At 45.2% G+C, this 24,740-nt stretch overlaps 1 protein-coding gene across 1 annotated transcript in view; it reads left to right on the top strand.

Annotated features, from left to right (window-relative positions):
* The window catches only part of LOC308156587 (seizure protein 6-like), a gene marked incomplete at both ends in the record, with an annotated part of 112,243 nt that overhangs the window by 35,987 nt on the left and 51,516 nt on the right, over positions 1-24,740 (top strand). The window contains 2 exons of the mRNA XM_080529963.1: positions 19,531-20,304; positions 20,964-21,097. Of these exons, the coding sequence (XP_080386089.1) occupies positions 19,531-20,304; positions 20,964-21,097 (908 nt within the window). The remainder of the gene's footprint in view (positions 1-19,530; positions 20,305-20,963; positions 21,098-24,740) is intronic.

Genomic DNA, 24,740 nt, shown 5'->3' with positions numbered 1-24,740 from the left:
TAGCCTTGGGCATTCTGCTGTGTTCTATCTAACGACTCCATTTGCGATGGTTGCCATTAACTACGTAAGCTAGCTAAATGAATGACTGGCCACTAAAACTGTTTTTCTTTAATTCCAATCCTCCCTTTATTTTTCACTTGACTGTGCTCATTTGTCCTCCTCTTAAACTAGCTCTTACTCTACTGTTCTGCAGATATTCTCAGGGTAGCCAGGCTTGAAATCCAATTTTGTTACAGCTCTATAGTGAACCGAAACCCAAATAACTTAACATGATTCTTTTCATTACACAGACACTGATAGAAAAAATAAAATAAACACCATTGCAATGTGTTGTTATAACTCACGGGTGTGGTTAGTGCAGTGGTCGGAGTCTGGGAGATTCTATAATGGATTGTCGCTGGTAAAGCTTGTTTTAAGGGTACAAAGCACGTATTTGCTTTTGGAGAGATTATTCATTAGACTCTGTTTGTGCCAACTGCAGGTGCTTCAACACAATTGGTTAGCGAATGTCCTCCATGTTGTGCAGTGGTTTACAGCGCTTCATATGAACCAACCTCTTGCGTCGTCATTGTCTCCCTCTTCCCCCTAGTAGAAGTCCAACTCCAAGATTGCATTGGATCGACTGTGCGCCATCATGCTCAGTGCAGGCACTGCGCCAATAGCATACAACTTCACTCCTGAAGCCAGCTACAAAACTAGTGCACAACTACCACTCCTCAGCCAACCACAATTGAAAACTAATGCATACTACAGCCACAGACACACACACTATTTCTGTATTGGACTACTGGGATTTCAGAGTGTGTTCTATATGTGTATGTGGCTTACCCAGAGACAGGCATACACCTGTTTGTGGCTTACAGCTCAGTACTGCTCTCATTCTATCCCACCACAGGATCCTAGAGAGAGTAGATACTGTAGAGAGCGAGAGCGAGAGCGAGAGCGGAGCTCCTGTGGAGTTGTCTCAACTTGGGGGGGATGGAGCACAAAGCACTCAAATCCGATTGTGCTGGATTATTAAGTTTACCGAACACAGCTGTTTGTGTAACGGTAGGTAAGCTGCTCAGCTTCAAAGAAATATCAGCTTCGATGAAATCTAATAAGCGGTTCTTACTTCATATATGAAATTTCACGCCGTCTTTGAAAGCTGGCATTGATTATACGGTGTAGGCCTTCTATGTGGTAGAATTCCTTTCTCTCTCCTGTCCCGATTTCCTCATCATTTCGCTTTGGGAGGTTAATATCGTCTTTCTCTTGTTTATTTGACAGTTTGTACACAATAGACTTTTTCATTCTACCTTATGAAAGTGCCTCTAGTGCCTATATAAAAACCATAACGTTGTTGTTAACAATCGACACGTCAGTGGTGATTCTGGTAACCAGGAGTAATCAGGTTCCAACCCGTAGCAGTGGGTTGTCTTTGTCAATTCGAGATGAGAGTTTTAAGATAATGATAAAACATGCTGATAAATTGACAGCAATTCTTACAAGAGAACTGAATTGTCAATTTATTCAATGCCAGGGTCTCATCCGCCATTCACCTTTGCAATGTGTCTGGAAATATAGTTATATATATAGAGGACAGGGGAGGAATCATTCCCAACTAATAAGAAGATCCTGGCTGTCACGTTAATGCTGGAATGGTATGAATTTGCACCAGGCAGAGCAACCATTTATTTGAGCTCCACTGAGTAGCAGCAGCAGCAGGCAATCTATTGGCCATGGACAGGAGGCAGCAGGAGGTATGGGCTCTTGATCTCCTGTAAAGCTGCCAACCTCTTCTCCCAGAGGCCTCCATATTTCTTCATTAAACTGGACTGGACTCTGTCAGGACCCAATTCGTGGCCAATACTCAATCTCTGGATGCTCATTGTTGCATTGTTGCCAGCCCAGGCCCCAGGCAAACATACTATAGAGGACACACACACACACACAGACACACACACACACACACACACACACACACACACACACACACACACACATATTCTCTCTATATTATATTCTCTCTCTCTCTCTTTCTCTCTTTCTCTTGCAGACACACACACCAATGTGGGTAAAAGTAAGGGTTAAAAAATAAGGGTTAAAATTTTTTCATTTAACGGACATTGCACCAACATGACATGTTCGAATGAAAAGCAAACCTTTCCAGCTTGCACATTGCATCAGTTATGTTGGGCCCAAAAAACTGCTCTGATTATATGAGTGGCACATACTGTATCCAATTGTCTGTAGTTAGGCTTAGACAGTTTCATAAAGCGAGAAGAGAGAACAACGTATAGCCTAATGTCAGATGGAGATCACTGCATTTTGTCTTTGTCCTGATTTCCACAATGACAGGTAATAGGGCATAGGCCTAGACATTTCAAAAACCATCATGTCATGTTGTTTTCACAAACATGCTCACCATGCCACATTGAATCATTCACTCCAACCCTCTTCAAGCATCATAGCGTGCTCTGTGGCACACTGTGGACCGTGTGTCAAATAAAATATATTATGTTCAAAGCTCATGGAGGCCTTATTTACAGAGGTAGGCTTAAAGAGAAGTTAAATTAAAATGTTAAGCCTACTGACAGGTTACCTAATGGGAGCTCATGTTATTACGAGAGGAAGAAAGTATGTTCCCCAAAAGGGAAGTCTGTACTCAGCAAAAATAGGCCTATAACCTATTTTGTATCACTCTGGTTGTGCTGTGCTTAAATTGAGCCGTTACTTCCATGACCCTCCTTACGGTGTCATCCAGAATGCCTGACCTTGCCTGCCGTCTTGACTGTGTTTCGGAGAGAGAATCTTCTCTCAACGGGCACACTGGAAACAAGGATAGGCTAATTTAATGGAATCTGTGCCAACTTTGCCCAGTACACGACAAAGTCCCCTATGAGGATCTCCCACTGGGATTTTGTTCTCTTTAGACAATTTGGCTGGCAACGTTTATGGGCTTTTTCATTATTCCAAAAGCCGGGGATTACCAGCTAACGGAAAGCCTGACACACAGCAGTGCACAGCACACACACATTCACTCACACAGCGATTCAAGTGAAGTTAAATGCATTTTGATTGACGAAGACAGAAGATGTTGTTGCACATTGGCTACAATTGGACCCGTCTGCTAGATATCACTGCAGCAGCTCACCGCAGGGCTCTGTTCAATCAACATTTACTGGGCTGTTGAAGAAAGAAGCCAAAAACCAACAGACAGACAAACGTAAGGGAGCCTCTTTCCTGTCCTCTGGCAGGACGAGGTAATGTTGCACAGGAACCAATACCTGTAGTTACAATTTCACCACTTTCTGATCTTCATCAGCGGTTTCCCATGTTTTTGTGACCAAATATCACACATCTCACTTTTCTGTAATACTTCTCAAAGTCAGCATCTCATCGATCTCATCCGTTCCTATTTTCAATTCTTTATTTATTTGTTCATTTATCAACCCTGCAGACCGCACTGGACGTATGAAGTGTTTTTGTTCACAGCCTAGTTGACACACAAGCTCCCGCTGAAATGTGTGCAATAACGGAACACACATGGAACGCCATCACCGCCCACCATCCCCCCACCCTGTGATAGGTTAGACACCTGCCTCAGAGACGTCCCTGTGGAATTCTCCTTTCCTCTGGAAACGGTGCTACTCAGCTCTAAAGGGTCCCATCTAGCAGACCTGTGCAGCCGCCTCCCCCATCTATCACTGTCGGCTTTAATATTGTGTTTCTCCTCCAGGCTCCAAATGGGCAGGGTAGTGTTTTTGTTTACGCCGTTTATGTTTTTCAGACGTGTGTACTCACAGGGCCCTTGCCTGGTGTTGCTCTCTGACATCCCCCTGCCAAACCGCATAAAAGCAATTTCAGCGCTACATGCACCCAGCCTATTAAAATGCCTCTGCATGATGACATGCCACTGCAGCTTACTGCTCTCTCTCTCTCTCTCCCCCTCTCTCTCTCTCTCTCTCCCACTCTCTCCCTCTCTCTCTCTCTGTCTCTCTCCCACTCTCTCCCTCCCTCTCTCTCTCTCTCTCTCTCTCTCCCTCTCTCTCTCTCTCTCTCCCACTCTCTCCCTCTCTTTCTCTCTCTCTCTCTCCTTTTCTTTCCCTCTCTCCCTCTCTCTCCCTCTCTACTCCCCCCCCCCCCCCCTCTCCAGCAGACCGGTGAGATACCGTGCTCAGACTTTCAGTTTTTCCATCAAATTCAGACCAAATTCAGACCACCCAACGGTCTGCGGTGTGAAATATCCCATCTTTCTCCAATGCTCCACATAAACAGTGTGAAGTGAATCAGCGTGAATCACTCCTGATGATGAGGTTGGCAAACAAGGGGAGGATTTTGGCTGCGGCCTCCTGGTGCTAACTGGGAGGCCTCATGCTGTCTGTCTCCTTCCCTCCGTCTGCCAACTCTGCTGGATCCCCCTGCGTGGACTGTCTGTCTGCCAAACACACACCTCTGTGTCCTGCAGTTACCTGGCTGGCTGGCTGGTGTGGGCTGGGCAGGAGGGCTGGACCACCCTCCCAGGGTTGGAAGGCTATAGGCATGGATGGCTCGGCATAAAGGGCGCAGTGTGGGTTCTGTGTGAGTGAACAGACTGGCCAGGTCACACTGAGCCTATGTCCTGTCCTGTCCTGTCCTGTCCTGTCCTGTCCTGTCCTGTCCTGTCCTGTCCTGTCCTATACTGTCCTGTCTCGTCCTGTCCTGTCCTGTCATGTCCTGTCCTGTCCTGTCCTGTCCTGTCCTGTCCTGTCCTGTCCTGTCCTGTCCTGTCCTGTCCTGTCCTGTCCTGTCCTGTCTGTCCTGTCCTGTCTTATACTGTCCTGTCTCGTCCTGTCATATCCTGTCCTGTCCTGTCCTGTCTGTCTGTCTGTCTGTCTGTCTGTCTGTGTCTATCTGTCTGCCTGTTTCTCTGTGTGTTTGTCTCTGTGGTTCTGTGTCTGTCTGTCTGTCTGTCTGTCTGTCTGTCAGGACAGGCTCTACAGCAGGGGCTGGCTCTACACTCTCTCCATCTGATCCATTTGAAAATGGAATGATAAGCTGGCCAGGAGAGAGAGAGAGATAGAGAGAGGGGGGGAGAGAGAGAGAGAGAGAGAGAGAGAGAGAGAGAGAGAGAGAGAGAGAGAGAGAGGGAGTTGTAGCGGGAGGCAGAAGGAATGGGTGTTGTGATTCAGAGCCCGATGGTGTCAGAGTGCTGATGAGAGATGAGCGGGGAACACGACACATGCAGCATATCTGATCTGCTCCGGTGTGTGTGCCATCTGGGGCCCCCGGCACAGCTCTGCCCTCCAGCCAAAGCCATTTATCCCACTGCCAGAGGGGCTAGCACCCCCCCCACCCCCCTCCGCCCCCCCCGGCCCCCTGCCCTCACTGCTCGCACCTGGCACTGCCTCTGACACACACACAAGCACAAGATGCGGGGGAGAGATTGGGCGTTGTTACCTGGAATACTACAGTACAGTATGCCTCTGACAACTTCAGTGGGATGGAAATTAAATCACAGTTTGAAGAACGTGACACCGTGTAGCACTAATGATGAGACTTTTTCCTTCATGTCACTTTTCTAAGACGTGATTATGGCAAATCTACTTCAGTGAGAGCAGAGCTCTCTCTTTCTCTCCCTCTCTCTTTCTCTCTCTCTCGCTCTCTCTCTCTCTCTTTCTCTCTCTGTCTCACCACCTCGCATCATCTCTCTCCTCCCCCCTTTTCTGGTTCATTGGGCTGTCACACTAGCCTCTCTTACAGGGTACAGAGAGTGCTTGTAGTGTTCATATTGCCCTCATTTTGGCTGATGAGAGAGCATAAATTCAACCCTGATCACACTTTCCTTAGTCAGGAGAGGTGGAGGGTGGGGGGGGAGTGGGAGCCATTGAAGCTTATGGCAGCACTTTAGTCCTCATCACAGTGCCGGCTCCCCCCTGGATGCCCCCTCCACCCCCCCCCCCCTCCCCCCTGGCTGCTTGCACAGTCAGATTGATGCCCGCCACCCTCTCAGCTGGGAAACACCGTGCTCTACTCCTAACAGCCTCCCTAGACGAGTCCAGCTTTGTTCTAAACAACATCGCAAACACATCGCCCTGCTTCAACCCCAACTACACTCTCCTTTGTACTCATGGCGGAGTGTTTTTTCCTGATGGTGTTTTTTAACAACCATTAGAGGCAGAGCAGATGTGGTCATGTGCTGGTTGGTGGGGAGAGGAGTTATTCTTAGGAGTGCTTGGATGTCACTGTGGCCTTTCATCCTGGTGCCTGATTGAATCGTCCTACCCACGGAGATCAGAGGGGGAGAGGAGGAGACTATGGCATTAGTCAGGGAGATGAGGAGGTCTCTCTGCCAGATGAGAGAGAGAGAGAGAGGGGGAGAGAGGGAGAGAGGGAGAGATCGGCTCTGCCTGTATTCACTGAGAACACTCAATTCTCTGTTCTCCCCCTTGCCTTGCTGTCACTGCACCCTGCTGTATATGTGTCATTATTAAGTACATGCTTTCATTACAGAAAGTATGAAGGGGCTCCCAGAGGTGAACTGAGCAGACAAGAAGTTTTTCTTGAACCATACTGGGGTGTGTACACAGTCTGTCTGTGATGTCACATGCAAAATGGATTATGGTAGACAGGTAAGAGAGCACCTCACATGAACATGGGAGGCCCAGCGTTATGATACAAACAAGAGAATCTCATACCAAAGAGAACATAAATGGAAATCCTTTGAAACGATTTCATCAAAATTGCAACACATTTCTAAAAAGACCATAACCTCGGTGAACATTTCATGAACTGGCATCATTATTTGTGGGTTACTTCTAAAAAAGACTGTGTATTTTACTCCCACCAATGCTAGTGTGCTCTTGAGAAGGCTGCAGTGCCATCCACTCACGTAGGTGCGCATGTGTAGCCATGGAGAGATCCCACAGCACTATGTTGTAATTCCCAGTTGATTGCAAAGTGCAAAGCCTTGTCTCACCCAAAGCATTCTTTTAATTGACTCCATCATGGGGCAAATGAGATGAAAATGAACAGATATATCACATTAATGGAAGGAAATGAACTGTGAGAAAAGAAATTCACCAGAGTATTGTGGGGTTGCACAACAATTGAGACACAAAATGATCTCAGCCCACTTTTTAGATGGATACAGCTTTGATCACAGGTGCATCCCAAAATAATTTGAATATCGTGGAAAAAAAGAATTTATTTTAATTTTGTGTTCAAAAAGTGAAACTTTCATATATTCTAGATTCATTACACATAAAGTGAAATATTTCAAGCTTTTTTGTAAATAAAAATCCAGTATCTCAAAATATTAGAGACCAATCAAAAAAAGGATTTATAATAGAGATATGTTGACCTTGTGAAAAGATACATGTTCATTTATGCACACAATACTTGGTTTCGGCTCCTTTTGCACAAATAACTGCATCAATGCGGCGTGGCATGGAGGCATTCAGCCTGTGGCACTGCTGAGGTGTTATGGAAGCCCTGGTTGCTTTGATAGCGGCCTTCACCTTGTCTGCATTGATGGATCTGGTGTTTCTCATCTTCCTCTTGACAATACCCCATAGATTCTCTATGGGTTTCAGGTCAGGCGAGTTGGCTGGCCAATCAAGCACAGTAATGCCATGGTAATTAAACCAGTTACTAGTAGTGTTGACACTGTGGGCTGGTGCCAGGTCCTGCTGGAAAATTAAATCAGCATCTCCATAAAACTTGTCAGCAGACGGAAGCATGAAGTGCTCTAAAATCTCCCGGGAGACGACGGCGTTGACTCTGGGCTTGATAAAACACAGTGGATCAACACCAGCAGATGACATGGCACCCCAAATCATCACTGACTGTAGAAACCTTCTACTCTTCCTCCAGACTCTGGGACCTTGATTTCCAAATGAAATGCAACATTTGCCACAGGCTGTTTGCCTCCATGCCACGCCACATTGATGCAGTAATTCATGCAAAAGGAGTCCCGACCAAGTATTGAGTGCATAAATGAACATACTTTTCCGAAGGTCGACATTTCTGTATTATAAATCCTTTTTTTGATTGGTCTCTAATATTTTGAGATTCTGGATTTTTGATTTTTATGAGCAGTAAGCCATAATAATCAACATTCAAACAAAAAAGGCTTTAAATAATATTTCACTTTATATGTAATGAATCTAGAATATATGAAAGTTTCAGTTTTGGAATTATGGAAAAAATCTAGAACTTTTCCATGATATTAAATGTCTTTTAGATGCAGGTGTACATGAGATAATGAGAATGAGATAATGTGAGACTTACCGTAGGGAATGCCCAGTCTCACGCTTCTCTCCTACAGCACACAGCACACAGCCATCGCGTAGGAGGGAATAAGATAGCAAAGCCAAGGTGACACATGATTGCAGCTGAGAAATATGACAGTGATCCAACAGCCCTTCTGTTTGCTGACAGGAGACCTACAGCAAGGCCTGTCGCAAGGACATTCCTTTTTTTATGCTCTACACTGCTGTCAAAGGGACGCGACACTACATCTTTTTCCAAGTAATCATTTTTTTCTCTCTTTCCGCCAATGTCCACATGCGATGTTCTTTAAAAAAAAAAAAAAATCTCACTCCTCGTGGGTTCATATTTGCTTCCGCCTGCCTTTTCGTCCCAGTAGTGGTTTACAGTAGATAAAGTGCATCATGCACTAATGGGGGCACGCGCTGCTTCTACCTTGGTTCCGCTCCAGTGACAAGGTCATGTCTGATGAGCTTATTGGAGCCATTAAGACACAGTTTGTTCAAAGCCTCGTTTGAAGGACGGAGCTCGATGAGCCGGAACACGGAGAGAGAGGCCGTAATAAATGAAAAGGAAAAAGTTATGGTTCCACTTAATGAAGCCAAAGTGCGGCTGGAGGGTGACGGGATGAGGGGGGAGGGCAGGGTGTTATCCTCTCCACTCACAGCTCACTGAGGAGGCAGAAAGATCTTGTAATGCTTCTGAGCGGAATCGTTGCTTTTTTCTCTCCACACAGAGCGATATTATCTCGGAGAATTCACAGCCGACGCATGTTTATGTTAGAGAGGCAATTACTGTCAGAGGGAAATAAATTGTGACCTTTTCTTTTTTAAAAGCTTTTTGCTTGATTTTTTTGGTCTGTCTGCACTTTCTTCGTTTTCAATTTTAATCGTTCTTCCTTTCACATTTCACACAATCACACCCACGCATGCCAAATTGAAATATCCATTCACATACAGCACCATGCTAATGTAATCATTTATAAGCTCCATCCTTTCATTATTCTTAATTCTTTCCATATCAACCCGCCCAGCACTCCACCATATCAATACCAACACCAGGCATCATCATCAACCTCCTGCTACTGCTCAATCTAATGGTACTCTTGCTCCCCCACTACTGTAGAACTGCAGGGCTCAGCCCCAACTGGGCTGCCTTGCATCTAATCCATGCGCGGAGACCCCCTGCAAAGGGAAGGAGTGGAGCCGTGTAGAGCCATCTAGTGATGGCGTCGTACCGTAGACAAGCGGAAAGGCTTCTATTGATTTCCTTGTCTAGTGGCTCCCTAGAATAATACGGAAATGAAGCCCTGGGCATTAGAGGATTGATGTCAATCAGCCGCTCCCCTCGAGTGTGGCCGGGCCCTCTCGGCTGATTAATGCTCTCTTCACGTAAAAAGTGCTGATGAACACTGATGACTCCATTGACATGCAGCGGAGAGGAGGCAGTCTGTTGCTGGTTGTGTTGGGGATTGAGGACTCCCCTTGTGATTACGCCCACCGTCCCAATGCACAGTCTTAGCCCGGTGTAGGTCGTTCCAATCTAAATGTCACACCACATATTCCTTAGGTAAGAGGGCCGGAATGGATTATGTTTCACACCGCACACTGTGTAGTTCAGAGACGTGCGGCGTAAGTACAGGAATAGGTCTTCTTTAAGTGCTGTACAATTGTGTTGATTGTCTCGATCGATTGTTTGCTTTAACCTTAACCACCTCTCTTCACTGTCTCTCACTCTGGCTGGAGAGGAGCTCCTCCAGTGAGACGAGCTATTTCTCTCAGCCTTGTTCTCTTTCTATCCTTGGCGCGGTGGCATTAAGGGCAGAGCAATACAAAGCTGCTGCAACTAGTTATTGTCTGTGGCAAAGTAGTCCTTGATTGTCTCTCTGGCTGAAAGCCAGCCCAATGCAGTGCCAGCATTTGTCTGAACAGAACGTTGGCACTGCCAAGACGAATCCAATCAAACAAAAGCGTGCCTACATTAGAGCATTTTAAGAGGCATCCAAAAAAATCCTTAATTACTCTGCTAGTCTGCCATCTTATTTAGGTCAGGGTCTTACATCCATTCATTGCCTTAGGTTGAGTGTCTGCCGCATCCAAACAAATAGATTCCGTCTCTCACTGCAGAGTGGCAATTTCAAAACTGGGTCTCTATTTTTCTTAAATGGTTTGTCTCTCTGTGTCCAGCTACCCTCGCCGCCCCTCTGGCTGCGTACACTAACACTTTCTCTCTCTATCACTATGGTGCTGTTTTTATTATGTGTGTGACTTCTAAATGTCCTAGCGCAACCATTTGTCCCATGGCAATAACGTTTTTTTATACTGATTCTGTTGTATCTGAGACAGACCTCTTGAATGAATGATCTTTATTGTAATTGTAACAGGTACAACCCTAGGTGCTAACAAACAAACACAGTCCTAAGATAATAAAAAAACAAGAACGAGACATAAATAGGGGGGATATAAATAGGGGGATAAGTGATCGGTAGGCATCTGAGAATGTATCTATTATGTGAACTTCTATACTTATACACTATGTGGCCTATTCACAGGGGGGTATATAGACAGCGGGGAGTTATCATGTTATCAAGGACCCCAATTGAAATAAGCCAGTGGCTTTCTTGGGTTTTTATCCTGTTAGTTGACCTTGTATGTAATATGTACTTTCATGTACCTACTCCTGCAAATCTTCTAATAAAGTTTTCAATCAATCAATCAATCATGTAACTGTGTACTTTTATAAACATATAAACATATGGACTAGTCAACTTATATACAGTATATGAACTCTAACACAAGAATGTAAACATAACTCTTAGAACCTATTGGGTTGGAGTACTGTCGTTGTGAAAAACACAACAAAGAACATGAAGAGACTTTGTTTTGCTTCGTTGAAAACACATTTAATATTTAAGGCACCTCCATCCATTTGTTCCTCAACTGTATATATTATGCATCTGCTAATGGATGTGGCCCTGAGACCTGCACAGTCCTCTGCTTAAGCTATACTTCACTGTAAATGCATAGTTCACAAAAATGGCCAATTCACTTCCTTTTAGAATGTCGGATGAAGTGCACGGCCCAGGAGACCTAAGACGTTGGTCTAAGATGTTTACAGCGTAGCGTTCACATGCCGTAGGTATGTGCATGTGTGGAGTTATGCTTGAGCCACGCTTCTGGCTCCCACTCCTTGCTTAGAAGAGTGCTGCTCATTTCTCCAGCCTAACCAGTCACTGTCTATAGGCCTTAGTGTAGTGTTGTTCTGGGCTATTCTCTCTGTCTATCTATGGGTGAAGAGTCACCCCCCTCCCATCCGCCGAGCCAGAACGGCCGTGTCAGGATCACATTCATCTGACGGTGACGCACTTCTGCTAGACTCCCACTCCTGTAATCTCTCTCTCTCTCTCTCTCTCTCTCTCTCTCTCTCTCTCTCTCTCTCTCTCTCTCAGGGACACTTTAGTTTGATTAGTCAACATTTCCACCCGATTGGAGTCCTTCATGCACACACAGATTTTGGATATTTTCCACCCAAAAGTTTCGAGTTTCACTTCATTTTGTGTGTGTGTGTGTGTGTGCGTGCGTGCGTGCATGCGTGTGTGTCATAGAAAAAGAGAGAGAGAGAGAGAGAGTGAGAGAGAGAGTGAGAGAGAGAGAGAGAGAGAGAGAGAGAGAGAGAGAGAGACTGAAAGAGAGACTGAAGGGACCGGAGAGTTCCAGGAAGACGGGGCCTGTCCCTCTGATGGGTCGGGCCTTAGCATGAACTGACCCTTGTCATCGGTCATTGAGATAATAGAGGTCATAGATGTGGAGGGTTAACAACCTAATAGGTACAGTATGTCAACAAAGGAGACACAGCTAATCGGGACATAGACACTGAGGGAGTAATGAACCATGGCCTCTTTAACTAGACCCCTCCACCAAATGGATCACTGCTCACATGCACCAAACGCAATTGGAGCAGACCTCCGAGAATGACGCTGCTTAGTGTTGTGTGTCATTATGCAGAGCTGTTCATTTTATTCACGGCCGCATCTGCGGTACTGTATAATACGAGAGTTGACAAGGGGGACATTGAACATTAGAAATTCAGATGCGGCAAAGTATATGAACCAATAACGCACTGTAAACATCCAATTAGGGCCTCTACTGTATGTGTTGCATCAGTAAGCCTAGCAGCCTATCGCCCCTCCCCTGTAATCACCATGGTGAGGTTTCCAACCTGTCCTCACTGGTATCATGTTTGTGTGAACATTGATCCTCTATTGATCTGAGCATGAGAAAGCCTAGTTTAACCTGAGGCTCCACTCCCACTGTCCACACTCAATATACTGACTGAAGGGCAGTATGATCAGTAGCCATCCTCCATACACACCTTCTCCCTCCCTTAAGCACACAGCCGCAGAGAGAGAGAGAGAGAGAGAGAGAGAGAGAGAGAGAGAGAGAGGAGGAAGTGATAGAAAGATGAAGGAGAGAGATAGAGAAAGAGAGAGAGGGGGGTGAGAGAGAGAGAGTTAGTCAAGAGAGTCAGTTAAGAGAGAGAGAGCGAGAGAGTCAGTCGAGAGAGACTATTCAGAAAGAGCTACTGTATGATAATGGATAAACAGTAGGATAACCAATTATTCTCTCCCAGTTATCTGTAAGAGATTGTTAAGACAACGTGCTTCAGTGTCTTCTTCTGCATTTGTTTTCACAAGAGTTCTTTGAGGCTTCCCAATAATAAGACAAAATCCACAACGACTGTCTTGGCTTGGTTTGGAGCAGGCAGCAGGCTGATGCACACACTGATGTTTTATGGAGATCTCCCTTTACATCTTCTATTCTCTCTGGTTTGTGAGAGATGTCAAATGTGTTTAGTTTGCTTTTAAGAACAGCATGGGCTGCTCTTGTTGTGACAGAATAAGGCTACAAGGAAATGGTTCCACCCCCCCCGCCCCCCCCACACACACACTCCATCTCAGAAACATCAAAAGAGGCTTTGAATTGCTTCTGTCACCGAGGAAGATTAATGGCGGGTGTTGAATCTGTCGGTAAAATGTAACGCTGTGTGTCAGGTCTCTGTCAGACGGAGAGAGGCTTTGTAAAGAAATTGATTACTCTCCCTCCTGAATGGGGTGATCACACTTTTATTACAGCAGAACGTTATACGGAGGCAAAGCACTCTGCATCAGCAAATGTTACATTTAACTACCTTCCTCCTCCCTGAGTCTGGTGGTGGGGGGGGGGGGGCAATGCTCCTTCAAAATGCTGAGACAGACGGGAGTGTTTTTGGAGTTGGGCCTGATTTGGATTCAATCCCAAATGGATTCACTTTAGAGTCTATGAATGTGTAGGTCCTGCTATGGAAGTCGTTTCAGGATCGATAGTTACAATGGGGTTTTTCAAGTGTAAACATTTGGCCGTGGGGAAATCTCAATGAAATGTCTCTTCGTTATGTAGGGATAGCAACCAACTTGTGATCAATAGTGCCAAACAGGCCTTGCAATTTGTGGAATGCACGAGCATGACAATTTAATGGAGTGTTAATAATATGTGTCTGTAATTCTAGACGTCTTGTGAGGGGTGTTTAGCAGACAGAGAGAGAAAAGACAATTGATGGTTGTTTACCCTCACAGCAACATCTGGGACACATTTTGTACACCTTTGCTCAAAGATATTTGGCCACATTTGTGTTAGACTTACAAAAGTGTTAAATTAACAATAGCAAGTCATTGGCTTAACTATGACGCCCATTTAAACAGTTCAGTCACATATGCTTTGGAAAATCCAGTTGTGCAAGTGTGTATCTGCTCTATTTCTGTGCTGTAAGTATATTCTCTGCCATGGCATCAGAGATTGATTCTTTCAAGCTCACAGGTGCGCGTGTCTGCAATCCCCCTCCCTCACTCCCTAGGGATTTGACACTCTCATTCCCAGCTCTGAGGCTTACAATATGCTGCCTCTTGGGGTGCTTTGGCTTCAAAGGCGTCCTCGCCCTGGGATATCTCACTCATTTGCTGTCTGTGTCAACCGCATCCTTTCATCTCTCCCGATGTGAAGTATGCTCGCAGCGATCCCGCCTCGTTAAAACAAACTGTCACCCACAGAGCACAAGCTAATTAAGGTGTCAAACACACTCTCCGGTTCATTGTGTGTCTGCACACGGACACACGCTTCTACCTCGGGAGAGAGATGTTACTATCGGAAATCAGTTTGTAGATCATTATTTTTAAGGTTCTAAGAGAATCTTTGTTTCTGTTTGGATGAGCGTGTCTTAATTGCTTTGTTGACTCAACAGTGCAATGTGATTGGTCATGCTCTGAGTCATAGATCTTAAGAGAGAGATGCCCGTTCTGAAGAACGCTATGGGATGAAGATGAATTACAGACAAAGAAAGTCAAACTGAATTAAAAAGGTGAACAAAGATATGATTGGAGAGAGACCTATGGTCTTAAGTGGGCGTTTGAGAGAGAGAGAGAGAGACAGAGAGAGGGTGCAAACCTGTAAACGAGGGAGAGGTGGAAAATAGATAGATAGAGAGGCTCAGCAGTGGTGACTGTCCTTCCCACCGGAACGAGACCCTGCATAATACTGCTGGCTGATGTAAATTGTCCTGTCGCTGGGCTGCTTGCCACTGTGCTGCCTGTATTGACTCTGATTCATAGGGCCGGTCCAGCAGGGAGCCACAGCAGCAGACTCAATAACACACCATATGTTTGTGAGATGGGTTAGAAAAGGCCTGTCCTTGAAGAGTGGGAACAATGGCAGGCCATAGGCCAATGTGGATGAGAGTAATAATACACTGATGAGCCAAGACATTATGACCACCTGCCTAATATGTTAATATGCTGTTGGTCCTCCGTGTGCCCCCGACCCACCGAGGCATGGACTCTACAAGACCCCTGCAGGTGTCCTGTGTATCTGTCCTGTGGTGTCTGCCACCAGAACATTAGCAGCAGATCCTTCAAGTCTTGTAAATTGGTGGAGGTGAAGCAGTTGTGGATCGGACTTGTCGGTCCAGCACATCCCGCAGATGCTCGATCGGATTTGTGGTTTGTCCCTCCTCGGACCACTGTCGCTAGGTACTCACCACTGCTGACCGGGAGCTCCGCACAAGCCTTGCCGTTTCAGAGATGCTCTGACCCAGTCGTTTGGCTGACCCTGTAGGCACAATTAGAGCAAATACATTTCGTTGGACTCATTCGTTGACAAAAAGGTTGAATCTAATCTAATCCCATCCACAGGTGCCATTGTAACAAGATAATCAATGTTAATGTAACTTACCACCTGTCAGTGGTCATAATGTTTTGGCTCGCCGGTTTTATTATCATATAATAATAGTATAATAATATATACAGTATATATAATATAATAACAGGATGAGAGTAAATGAAAGCAGCGCTGTTTTCTCCCTCTGTAAACAACAGTTATGAGCTCATCATGTGCACAGCACTTTAACAAGATGATACTCCATATGAGTAAATATGGTAATACTAACCATGTGTCTCATTATTTAGTTCTGTAACAACGAAATCATGCAGGCGGCAAACCAAGACAGGACCATTACGGAGCGCAGGAGCCAGTGAGGGTACTTCAACTAAGGTTCCGTTAGTTCAGGCTCACATGAGTAAGATGTGCTGTACTGTACTATAAATACCACAGGAGGCTGTTAGCGACTATGTAGAAATGGGAGGACGGGCTCATTGTAATGGATGGAATAGAATGAGGAATGGTATCAAAACAACGGATGGCAAAGCCCGCTGTATCGTAGGTAGAGCATTTCCATAGCTTATTTCATGACTGAACTTTTTTGTAAAACAAAAAAGGTTTTGAGGATTCATCACTGGATCTGTGTTCCTCGCCAGTGAAAGGGTTCTATTTACAGTAACATAATGTTTACACACCGTCTGTGTAAAGGATTTATCTGACGTGAGTGTGACCGACATCGAAGAGAATTACGTTTGTGCTTCCTGCCTCAGTGTCACTAGACGGCACCTCCACCTGATTGAAAAGAGATGAGACACAGATGTTGTTGTCTTTTAGCACTACCAGTGTGATTGGATCCCCTGGGTCCATGTTTGTCTGAAAAGAATCTAAGCAAAACGATTCCCTAAGACAGCCATGTGAAACCAGCCAAGATCTTAAAACAACAAGTCACGACTCAGTTTGAAAAGGCTTCACACACACACACACACCTGCCCACATAGAGGTATGCCAACAAGACACATATCCTCCTTGACTCCAAACCATCGATCCACCGGAAGAGGGGGTGGTATGATCGATGAGTAGTAAGCAAATTGCTTTGTATCAGCCAAAACCTCTGAAGAGTGTGAAGGAAGGTGGCATCATAGTGTCAACAGGCAAACTCCAATTACAATGGCAATTACTACTGGTCTCTGGAGGGGCGTCTCAGGTCTGGTTAAGAATGTAATTGCTCCCACTGACATTGTGATCATTATTATCGACAGAAATCGGATTCTCTTTAGTCATGCCATGATTGTTCTGTACAACAGTGCGGATCCACCGTGGCTAATCCAATACTGGAGGGTACCACAGTAAGCATCAGCTTACAGGGTTCTGTCTCTTATCTATTTTGTTCAGGGAAACCTTGTGACTGTTGACTGCTGAGGAGCTGTGAGGAGCTACTCTTCTTTTTCTTTGAGGGAAGTTACATTGAGATGTTGATGGTAAATGTCAACGAGTATTACAGTATATGTTGACTGATGTATAAAACAAAAGCTGAACCCATCAATCCTCATTCATCTTGGGCTTGACTGAATTAGACTCTGCAGAAATGTTGCTCATTTGTCATCATCACAACCTTGTGCACATGCTGTTCATACAGCACTGAGAATGGAAGGATTTTTTTTTTTTTTTTTTTTTTTATCTCTCTGTACAATCATGCAGAAATAGTCCAGGAGCATTTGAATAAAACACCCAGCACATCCTACATTGTTTTGGACAAATACTGGCTTTTTACATCAGTGAAGCATTTGAAGTCCTTCATTTTCATTTCAGTTGATCTCTGCTGTACCATAGCAACCCATTTCCATTGCCTGTTGTTTGTTTGGCAGCTCTGTCATGGGGTTCAGTTTGTGTCTGGGATTTTTTATAGAGAATTAGATAAACCATTTTCACATCCTGAAAGTCATACCATCAGTCTGTCAGTGTGTCCTTTAAAAAAGGTGTCTAGTAATCTTTTACCTCATGTTTGAGATATTTGAAATTAAATTCAGCTCTCAGTTCTTTCTCTCTCTCAGGCTGTGATTGCAGAGCTTGTCTATCATTACGAACACTCCTGCTGACTTTCTGCAGCCTTGCATTGAAAACTGTCATTATTAATCTATTATAATGTCATTATAATTAAACCATTTATAATGTCACACAGATAAATGCATAACAGATGAAAGGCGTTGATAATGTTGCACTCCAGTCATTCTGAGAGAGTGTAACGTCTCCCTCTGTTCCTTCATTTATGTTTGTCTTTGTTTCATGTTATTCATTTCTAGTTCCTGTGTTACTCATCTTGCCTTGTGTTACGCACCTGTGTGATAGTCTACCCCGCCCCGATTGGTTTCACCTGTCCCTCATCATCCTTCCCTGTGTATTTAGTCTGAGTGTTCCCCTGTCTCTGTGCCAGTTCCTCTTTGTGCCAAACGTACCAGCGGTTTGTCCTAGTGTTTTTAGTATTTCCGGTTTTGGATCTCAGCTAGTTTCCCCTACTCTGCCTGTTGTCTTTTCCTTAATTGTCTGCAGTATTGCATTTAGAGAGCCTGACTTATTTGTGCATGTACTAATAAAGATACAAATACATGGAGTTAAGTTTAGTTAAGTGACATGTAACATAACATTTACTTAAGTAACATGTATGACATATTATTACATTAAGATATGATGATATTATGATACATTAAGTCATGTTTTTTAAGGACTGCTGCTGTAGTTAGTGTTAATATTGAGTGTTTCATCAAAAAATACTGGCACCATCTTGTAACAGGTCTTTAATAAAGGACACTACTGTAGCGATTATCATTTATGTGTATATTTGTGTGTTGCTTGGCATGATTTATACCGGACTGCAGTTTGTAAAATAAGTTTATGTAAATTCAAGCAGGTGATGAACAGCTGATCTCACACGTATGCAAAGCACATCATGTTCAATGGACAAGGCTTAAAAGAGCCAGGTTATGCAACACTCCATGTTTAAACAGTGTATGCCACAGGCTATGAGAGTTATACTTCCCCAGCCTCCACACACCGGCCCAGTCTCCACCCACGTTTCCTACACAAATACCATCAAATAAAAGCTGAGAATCTCTACTTTAACCTCATTGTAATTATTGGATTTCAAATCAAAACATTAAAGAGCCAACTTAACCAAAAGAGATAGATTAGATTTTCAATACGGTCCCCAGACTCAAGACCCAATATCCAAAATCATCCATGTTAATGAACGCGTTCATTAAGGCTCATTAATGTAACCGTATTGTAAAGTGTTACCCTGTAGAGGCAGTTACAGTAGTTGAAGCTATCATCGCCCTCTTATGTGTATCCTCTGAGAGTAGCACATCTCCTGGTGAGCACCCATACTCTGGGGGTCCCCTGATTACAGTACATCTCACCCACTGCAGGTGGGAATAATTACCCTCTACAACTCAGCCATTATTAGATTTGCTAATCATGAGAAAATTCAAAGCAAAATCTTTGCTTTGGCTAATTGGAGAAAGTAGGAGAAAGGTATTCAAATGAACCATCAAAGGGGTTATCTTCATTCCCTCTCCCCCTAAAGGGCCTTTCTAAGGGCCTCCTCATAGTAATTTGTCTAAAGTGGTAGTTAGTTAATTAATGGGGTTATTGTGCTCCCTCGCCCACTCAGCCACAGTACTTAACCTTGCGATCGCATCATGTCCAGTCGCTGTGCTCCTCTAAGGTAAATGACACTCCCTTGGCCTCGACCTGGAATAAATAATGGGATTCATTGTGTAGTTACCGGAGAGCCACAGAGCCATTATGTCATGTAAGCATGTCGCTGTTTCCAGAAACACCTTGTTTTGCAGTCCTTTCTGCTTGTACTGTATTTGCATGGCAGGTAGTAAGCAATCATAAGGTAAAAACAAGTACTCTTGCTTGAATACAATACAGTTGGTAATATGGTACCACATTTCAATGATTGAAGGGTTAAACAAATGTTTTCTTTGTAATCTCTGAATAATTACCAGGTAAATAGTGGAATGTAATATAAAGTGTGTTACTGCATTTTTTCTCCTATGTTGTTTATTGGAATCACGTTTTTCTTACCTATTGTTTGTGTGTTTCTGGTCAGTCTCGTTCCCAGACAATGGCCAGAAGAGAGTGGAGTCAGACAGCGGAGCCTTCACAAACTCCCCCACCCAGGACACAGAGAGCGAGGTCCACTCTTTCACCACAGCATCCCCAATGAACGTCCCCAACCACAGACCCATCTTCAAAGGCATGCTCCTCCGTGAAGCTGTGCTTACTAAGGACTTCCATGGAGACCAGCACTTCTTCAGGGAGAACGGAGATGTGGCTGTGCATCCCACAATGCCGGGTTCTGTCTCTGCTCTTGAGGTAGGAGACCACTCCACTCACCTGGTGCCGCACGAGGATTCCCCAGCCTTCTCTGACATCGCCACCACTGCTACGGTGGCTGCCACCACCCCCTTGACCACTTCTGTCCCCACGGCCTCTGGGTTGCTGGTACCCATGGCAGAGAAGAAGTCCGCCAGGGACAAGAGCAGGGGGACAGAGAAGGTGGTGGTGACCACAGACTCCTTGACCACCCCGGTTGTAGTACAGACCACTGCCCCTACAGCCAATGGCCATAGCCCCACTGTCCCCTCCTCTCAGAATGGAATGCCCCATAGTCAGGAAGCAGTAATCATAGAGACCACCATTGCACCTCCGGCATTGACCACCTCAGTGAAGGTAGAGAGAGGGGAGTCAGAGCCGCCAGGGGTAAAGAACAAAACCGGCCCTGCCAGGGAGGTCACCAAACTGACATCAGGAGAAGTGGATGAGGAGACCACCACCACAACCACCATTACAACCACCACCATCACCACCATGCAGACACCAGGTAGGCTACCCTCTGTTTCTGTTATTTAAATATGTATGTACATGAATACAAGTGTATTGAAGTGTATGTCTTGCACATATTATAAAAAAGAAAAAAAAAGAAGAAAAAAAAGTCCAATCATAATATCGATTATATGTCATTTTGTGTTATGGCTTGTTACAATGGCTTTTAGGAGAAGCCATCCTTTCTCCTCGGAGAAATCAGACTCTCCGTGCATCCTCTTGCTTTCTGCCAGTTAGTAGTGACCTGCTATGGACCTCACTCACGGTGTTTACTCGTGCATTAGAGAGTTTTGTGGAGGGGTCATGCGAGGTGGCCTGTCACGGTAAACCATCTGGCTGTATCTGTCTTGTTCATCCCTTCGCACTGACCGCCTCCAATCATCCTCCACCGAGGATAAAGGAACTGATCATGCGGCAAACCAATCTGCAGTGGACGGCTTCACCAGATCTGTCTTCCCTCACTCTCTCCTCCACTGGCCACGGAGGACTGAGGACTGAGGGGGCCATCGAGGCTGTCTGATCCCAGGCTGAGAAAGGGGAAACCTTGACAGTTGATGAGGGCCTTAGAGGGGGGCCACTGAAACACAGATGGTCTGTCAGAGACAGACTAGTGGCCTGAGAAGAGGGATCACTTTGTCTTTTTCATGTCTCCGCCAGGTCCCTGCAGTCTGAACTTCACCGACCCCGAGGGCTACGTGGAAATCCCACAGCACCCCGGCTCTGCATTTGAATCTGGAGTGGACTGCACTTACGTGGTGACCGTCTACCTGGGATACGGGATTGAAGTACAGGTCAGTGACAGCAGGCCGCTCCCTAGGTCGTCCCCGGCTTGGAGTCTTCATCATAAATATTTCCTTGTTATCTCGGGTCCATCCGGGACGTATGGGCTTACTGTAAATGTGGGGGTTAGTATTCCTGGACACTATTTATTTTATTTTTTTATAAATTTGTTTTTCAGATTAGTATCTAATTGAACCCAACCTAGCATCCAATTATCCCCTGCCTATTGCGTAGGATCCGCCGCACGACCCCGTGGCCGGCAGCCCCAGAGGAGGCCGCCAGGCAGACTAGCTGACTGGCTCCTCGAGCCCAGTACCGTTATTCCGGCACTCCGGGGGCGCTGTTGCGCGACGGATCCTTGTCCGGAAATATTCCTATACCGCCCTCGGGAGCGGCCGCTCAATATGCCGCTCCCTGTGTGTGCCCCGGCCATATCCGGGTCTGGCGAGCTGGGATTCGATCCCAGTCCCCGGTGGGCAGCTTAGACCGCTACACCACCGCGGGGCACTCTGGACACAATTTTTGCAGTATTATTGTCCCTTCAGTTACCATTACTCTCCTACCTTTACATTTAACCTAATTATCTACTGAGTGATCATTGCTGTCACTAGAGCCGGCTCGTCTGATTAAGTGTGTAACATGTTCCTGCTATTTTCGTCTGCCCAAGTGGTAATGAGCTATAGCAACTGAATATATCCAAAATAACACAGAAAAAACTATAGGTCGCTTTGGAAACAAATAGCTCATGTCAACTTTATGAGCAGTACAGTACTTAGTTCTGCGACTCGAAAGGCTGGAACCTTAGATGACTTCAAAGGAAATACAGGGGGAAAAACTCAAACTATGCTTCATGTTCTGCAACCACTTGAACAGTTGGAAATAAACCCATCAACATTGGAAAATGTTCCCTCCGAGTTTTTAAGGGAATTGGGGAAATCAAAATTCAGCTGAGCTCTTGTTTGCTTGTTGTGGTTCAAGTCATTCATGCAGAACTTGTTATCCCCCTGACTACAGCCCCACCACAATCAATACAGTGCCTGCAGTGGGGACACCACAACAAGCTGTTTAGTCAGCCGTAATTTCATAATGATCTATTGAGACACAATGGCCTAGAAAAACGGTTTGCTAAAGCACAGGTAGGAGATAAACTTATAGCACTCCATTAGCTGGACGTCAAGTATGAATTCAAAGAGCTCTCATTTTGTATGCATCTCTCTCTCAGTGGAACAGACTGGCTCCAACCAATCAGTGCTTATCTTTGGAAGCAGGCATCATTCATTCAGGGTTTTTTTTTTCTGAGATGGTTTGTCTTTTAGCCATGCCAAAAGAGAATCAGAATTATGTGAAATGTATTATACACAAGAATTGGTCTAAATGCATTTCAGATACAGTACATTTGATTTCACAAAGATTGTTGAGTACAACACACAAATTGACGTTTAACATCAACCACACAACAACCACATCATTCCTTGTAGATAATGACAGGACAGCCTCATTCAATGGATGGAAAGATTGTGTTTTTCTCCTTGGCTGAAAATAACCTCTCATAGATCTGCTCTCCTCATAGTCAACCGATTACTTAGCTAGACTCTTGTACAATCCACTAGGGCATAGCGAGTTAAAAGTGAGACCTTTGTCCTTCAGATCAGGGCTAAGCCACTGCTTCTCTCCAAGGCCACATAACATGATGTTGGTCTTTGTCAAGCCTTGAATTATGTGCATAGAAAGTCACCTTGCTTGTTTTTTTCTTTATGAAAACCTTTCTCTAGTTGAAAGGAACCCTAGAAAAACCCCTTCATCGTTGCCCTCTCAAGGTCGCCTTCAGTTTATGCACAATGTGGAAGCCTGCAGTATAATTTAGTGCTTGCCTAAGCAAATGACAATGACACCAACCCACTCGGTGTCAAAACTTATCAGCAATGCAGGGGGACTCCGAAATGAACTGGTAACCTACATGAGGAAACCAACAATGATTACAAAGGTCACCGTTAGAGTTGCATGGCATGTGTTCTGGGCACAGGGAGCTCATCCACTAAGTGAATCCATATGCACTCCCATCTGACTACATTGTGTTAATGTGTGTGCCATTGAGCAGAGGTCAGATGCATTGTGATGGCAGGCAGCAGGAATATTAGATTTTTTGGGGGGGGGTTGTGTTATCTACTACTACAGCTTGAGTGACTCACCAATCCAAAAGATGAATGTTTTTTTTCCCCTGAGGATGTTACACCAATCTTTCTATTTCTTTACCTCCCCCATAAGGTCCTGCCACAAAGGACACTCTCTCTTGTTCATTATTAACTTACAGTACATGTGTGCAGCTGTGCCATGCCATGGAGACAGAATGGAGACAGAATGGAATACAGATGAAACCTGACAAAGTCTACCATTCCCTCTGTTAGGGATGGGGTCGCATTTCCCAGTGCGATCCCTAGGTGTCTCCCTCCACTGTGCCGTCTCACCTTCTCACTCTCTCACTCTCTCACTCACTCACTCACTCACTCACTCGCTCACTCATAGGGGTGGGAATCGCAAGGTTACTCACGTATCGATAACCATACAATATCTTCCCCCCTGCACCGATGGTATCGCGGTACATCGATTCTGCGATAATCGATACATTGTAAGACAATTCATCAACGATACATCACGATATCTGTGTTAACTGGTATTTCCTAACGTGGTTCCAGTGTTAGCAGCATTCGGCAGAAACCTTTGTTTTCCACAACACTGTACAGGCGAAGGTCCTTGCAAATAAACCCAGCGATAGACTTGGTATGATAACTTGACTAGACTTGGTAAAACGGGGTCCCGTTGATCACTCTCTCCAAACCCACCGTCATTGCTTTGGATAGCCGGCCCTAAGGGTCGGGCATGGTGTCCCGGCATACGATCCCAGTGCATCTTCAGGTGGGAGAGGATCATAAGGAGCGGATCCAACTTCTTATTGTCGACTCCCCTGACTGCTCCCTAGTTCTTGGACATCTCTGGCTAGTCACAGTCACTACATCCACTGGTCTTCGGGCCAATTCATCAGGTGATGAATCCCATCAACGACCAGGTCCAGTTCCCACGTTCCTGTTCTCCTCAACCTCTCTCCACTGGGAGGATGGAAGTCCCCGAGACAGACACCCTGGTCCCCGACCTTGCAGTCATTCCCAGGGTTTATTGGGATTTGGAGGAGGTTTTCAGCAGCGACACACGTCGCTTTCCTGGGGTTCATTGTGACCCATCTTCAAATGGACCCTGTCAAGGTCAGCGCAGAGCTGGACTGGCCCCGAGCCTCTTCAGTGAAGCAGGTGAAGCATACAGAAGGTTAGTGCCCTAGCCAGGCCCTGACAGGCCTCACACGGAAGAGCCTTCTTCCCTTCTCCTTGTCTCAGGAGGCAGAGGACGCACCTGTCCTTGAACCTATCTTCAAGTAAAGGAACTATTATTTTTAAAATAATTTCTTTCGTCTCCCTCATTATAGGCATCTCACCTGGGTCCACCTCTCTGACTAAATACTTTACATTCCTTGTCACGACTTGTTTTGAACAGAGGTTGCTGCCCCCCAGACTGGTGTGGGCATTATTCTCTCTGAAATCGGATTTTCACTTGATTTAAAAGGCCTCTCATTCAATTATGTACATTTGGGGAAATGATCCTGGA

This window comes from Nansenia antarctica (assembly GCF_963989245.1).
Source record: "Nansenia antarctica genome assembly, chromosome: 4".
Taxonomy (NCBI): Eukaryota; Metazoa; Chordata; class Actinopteri; order Argentiniformes; family Microstomatidae; genus Nansenia; species Nansenia antarctica.
This window is presented reverse-complemented; position numbering and strand designations above follow the sequence as displayed.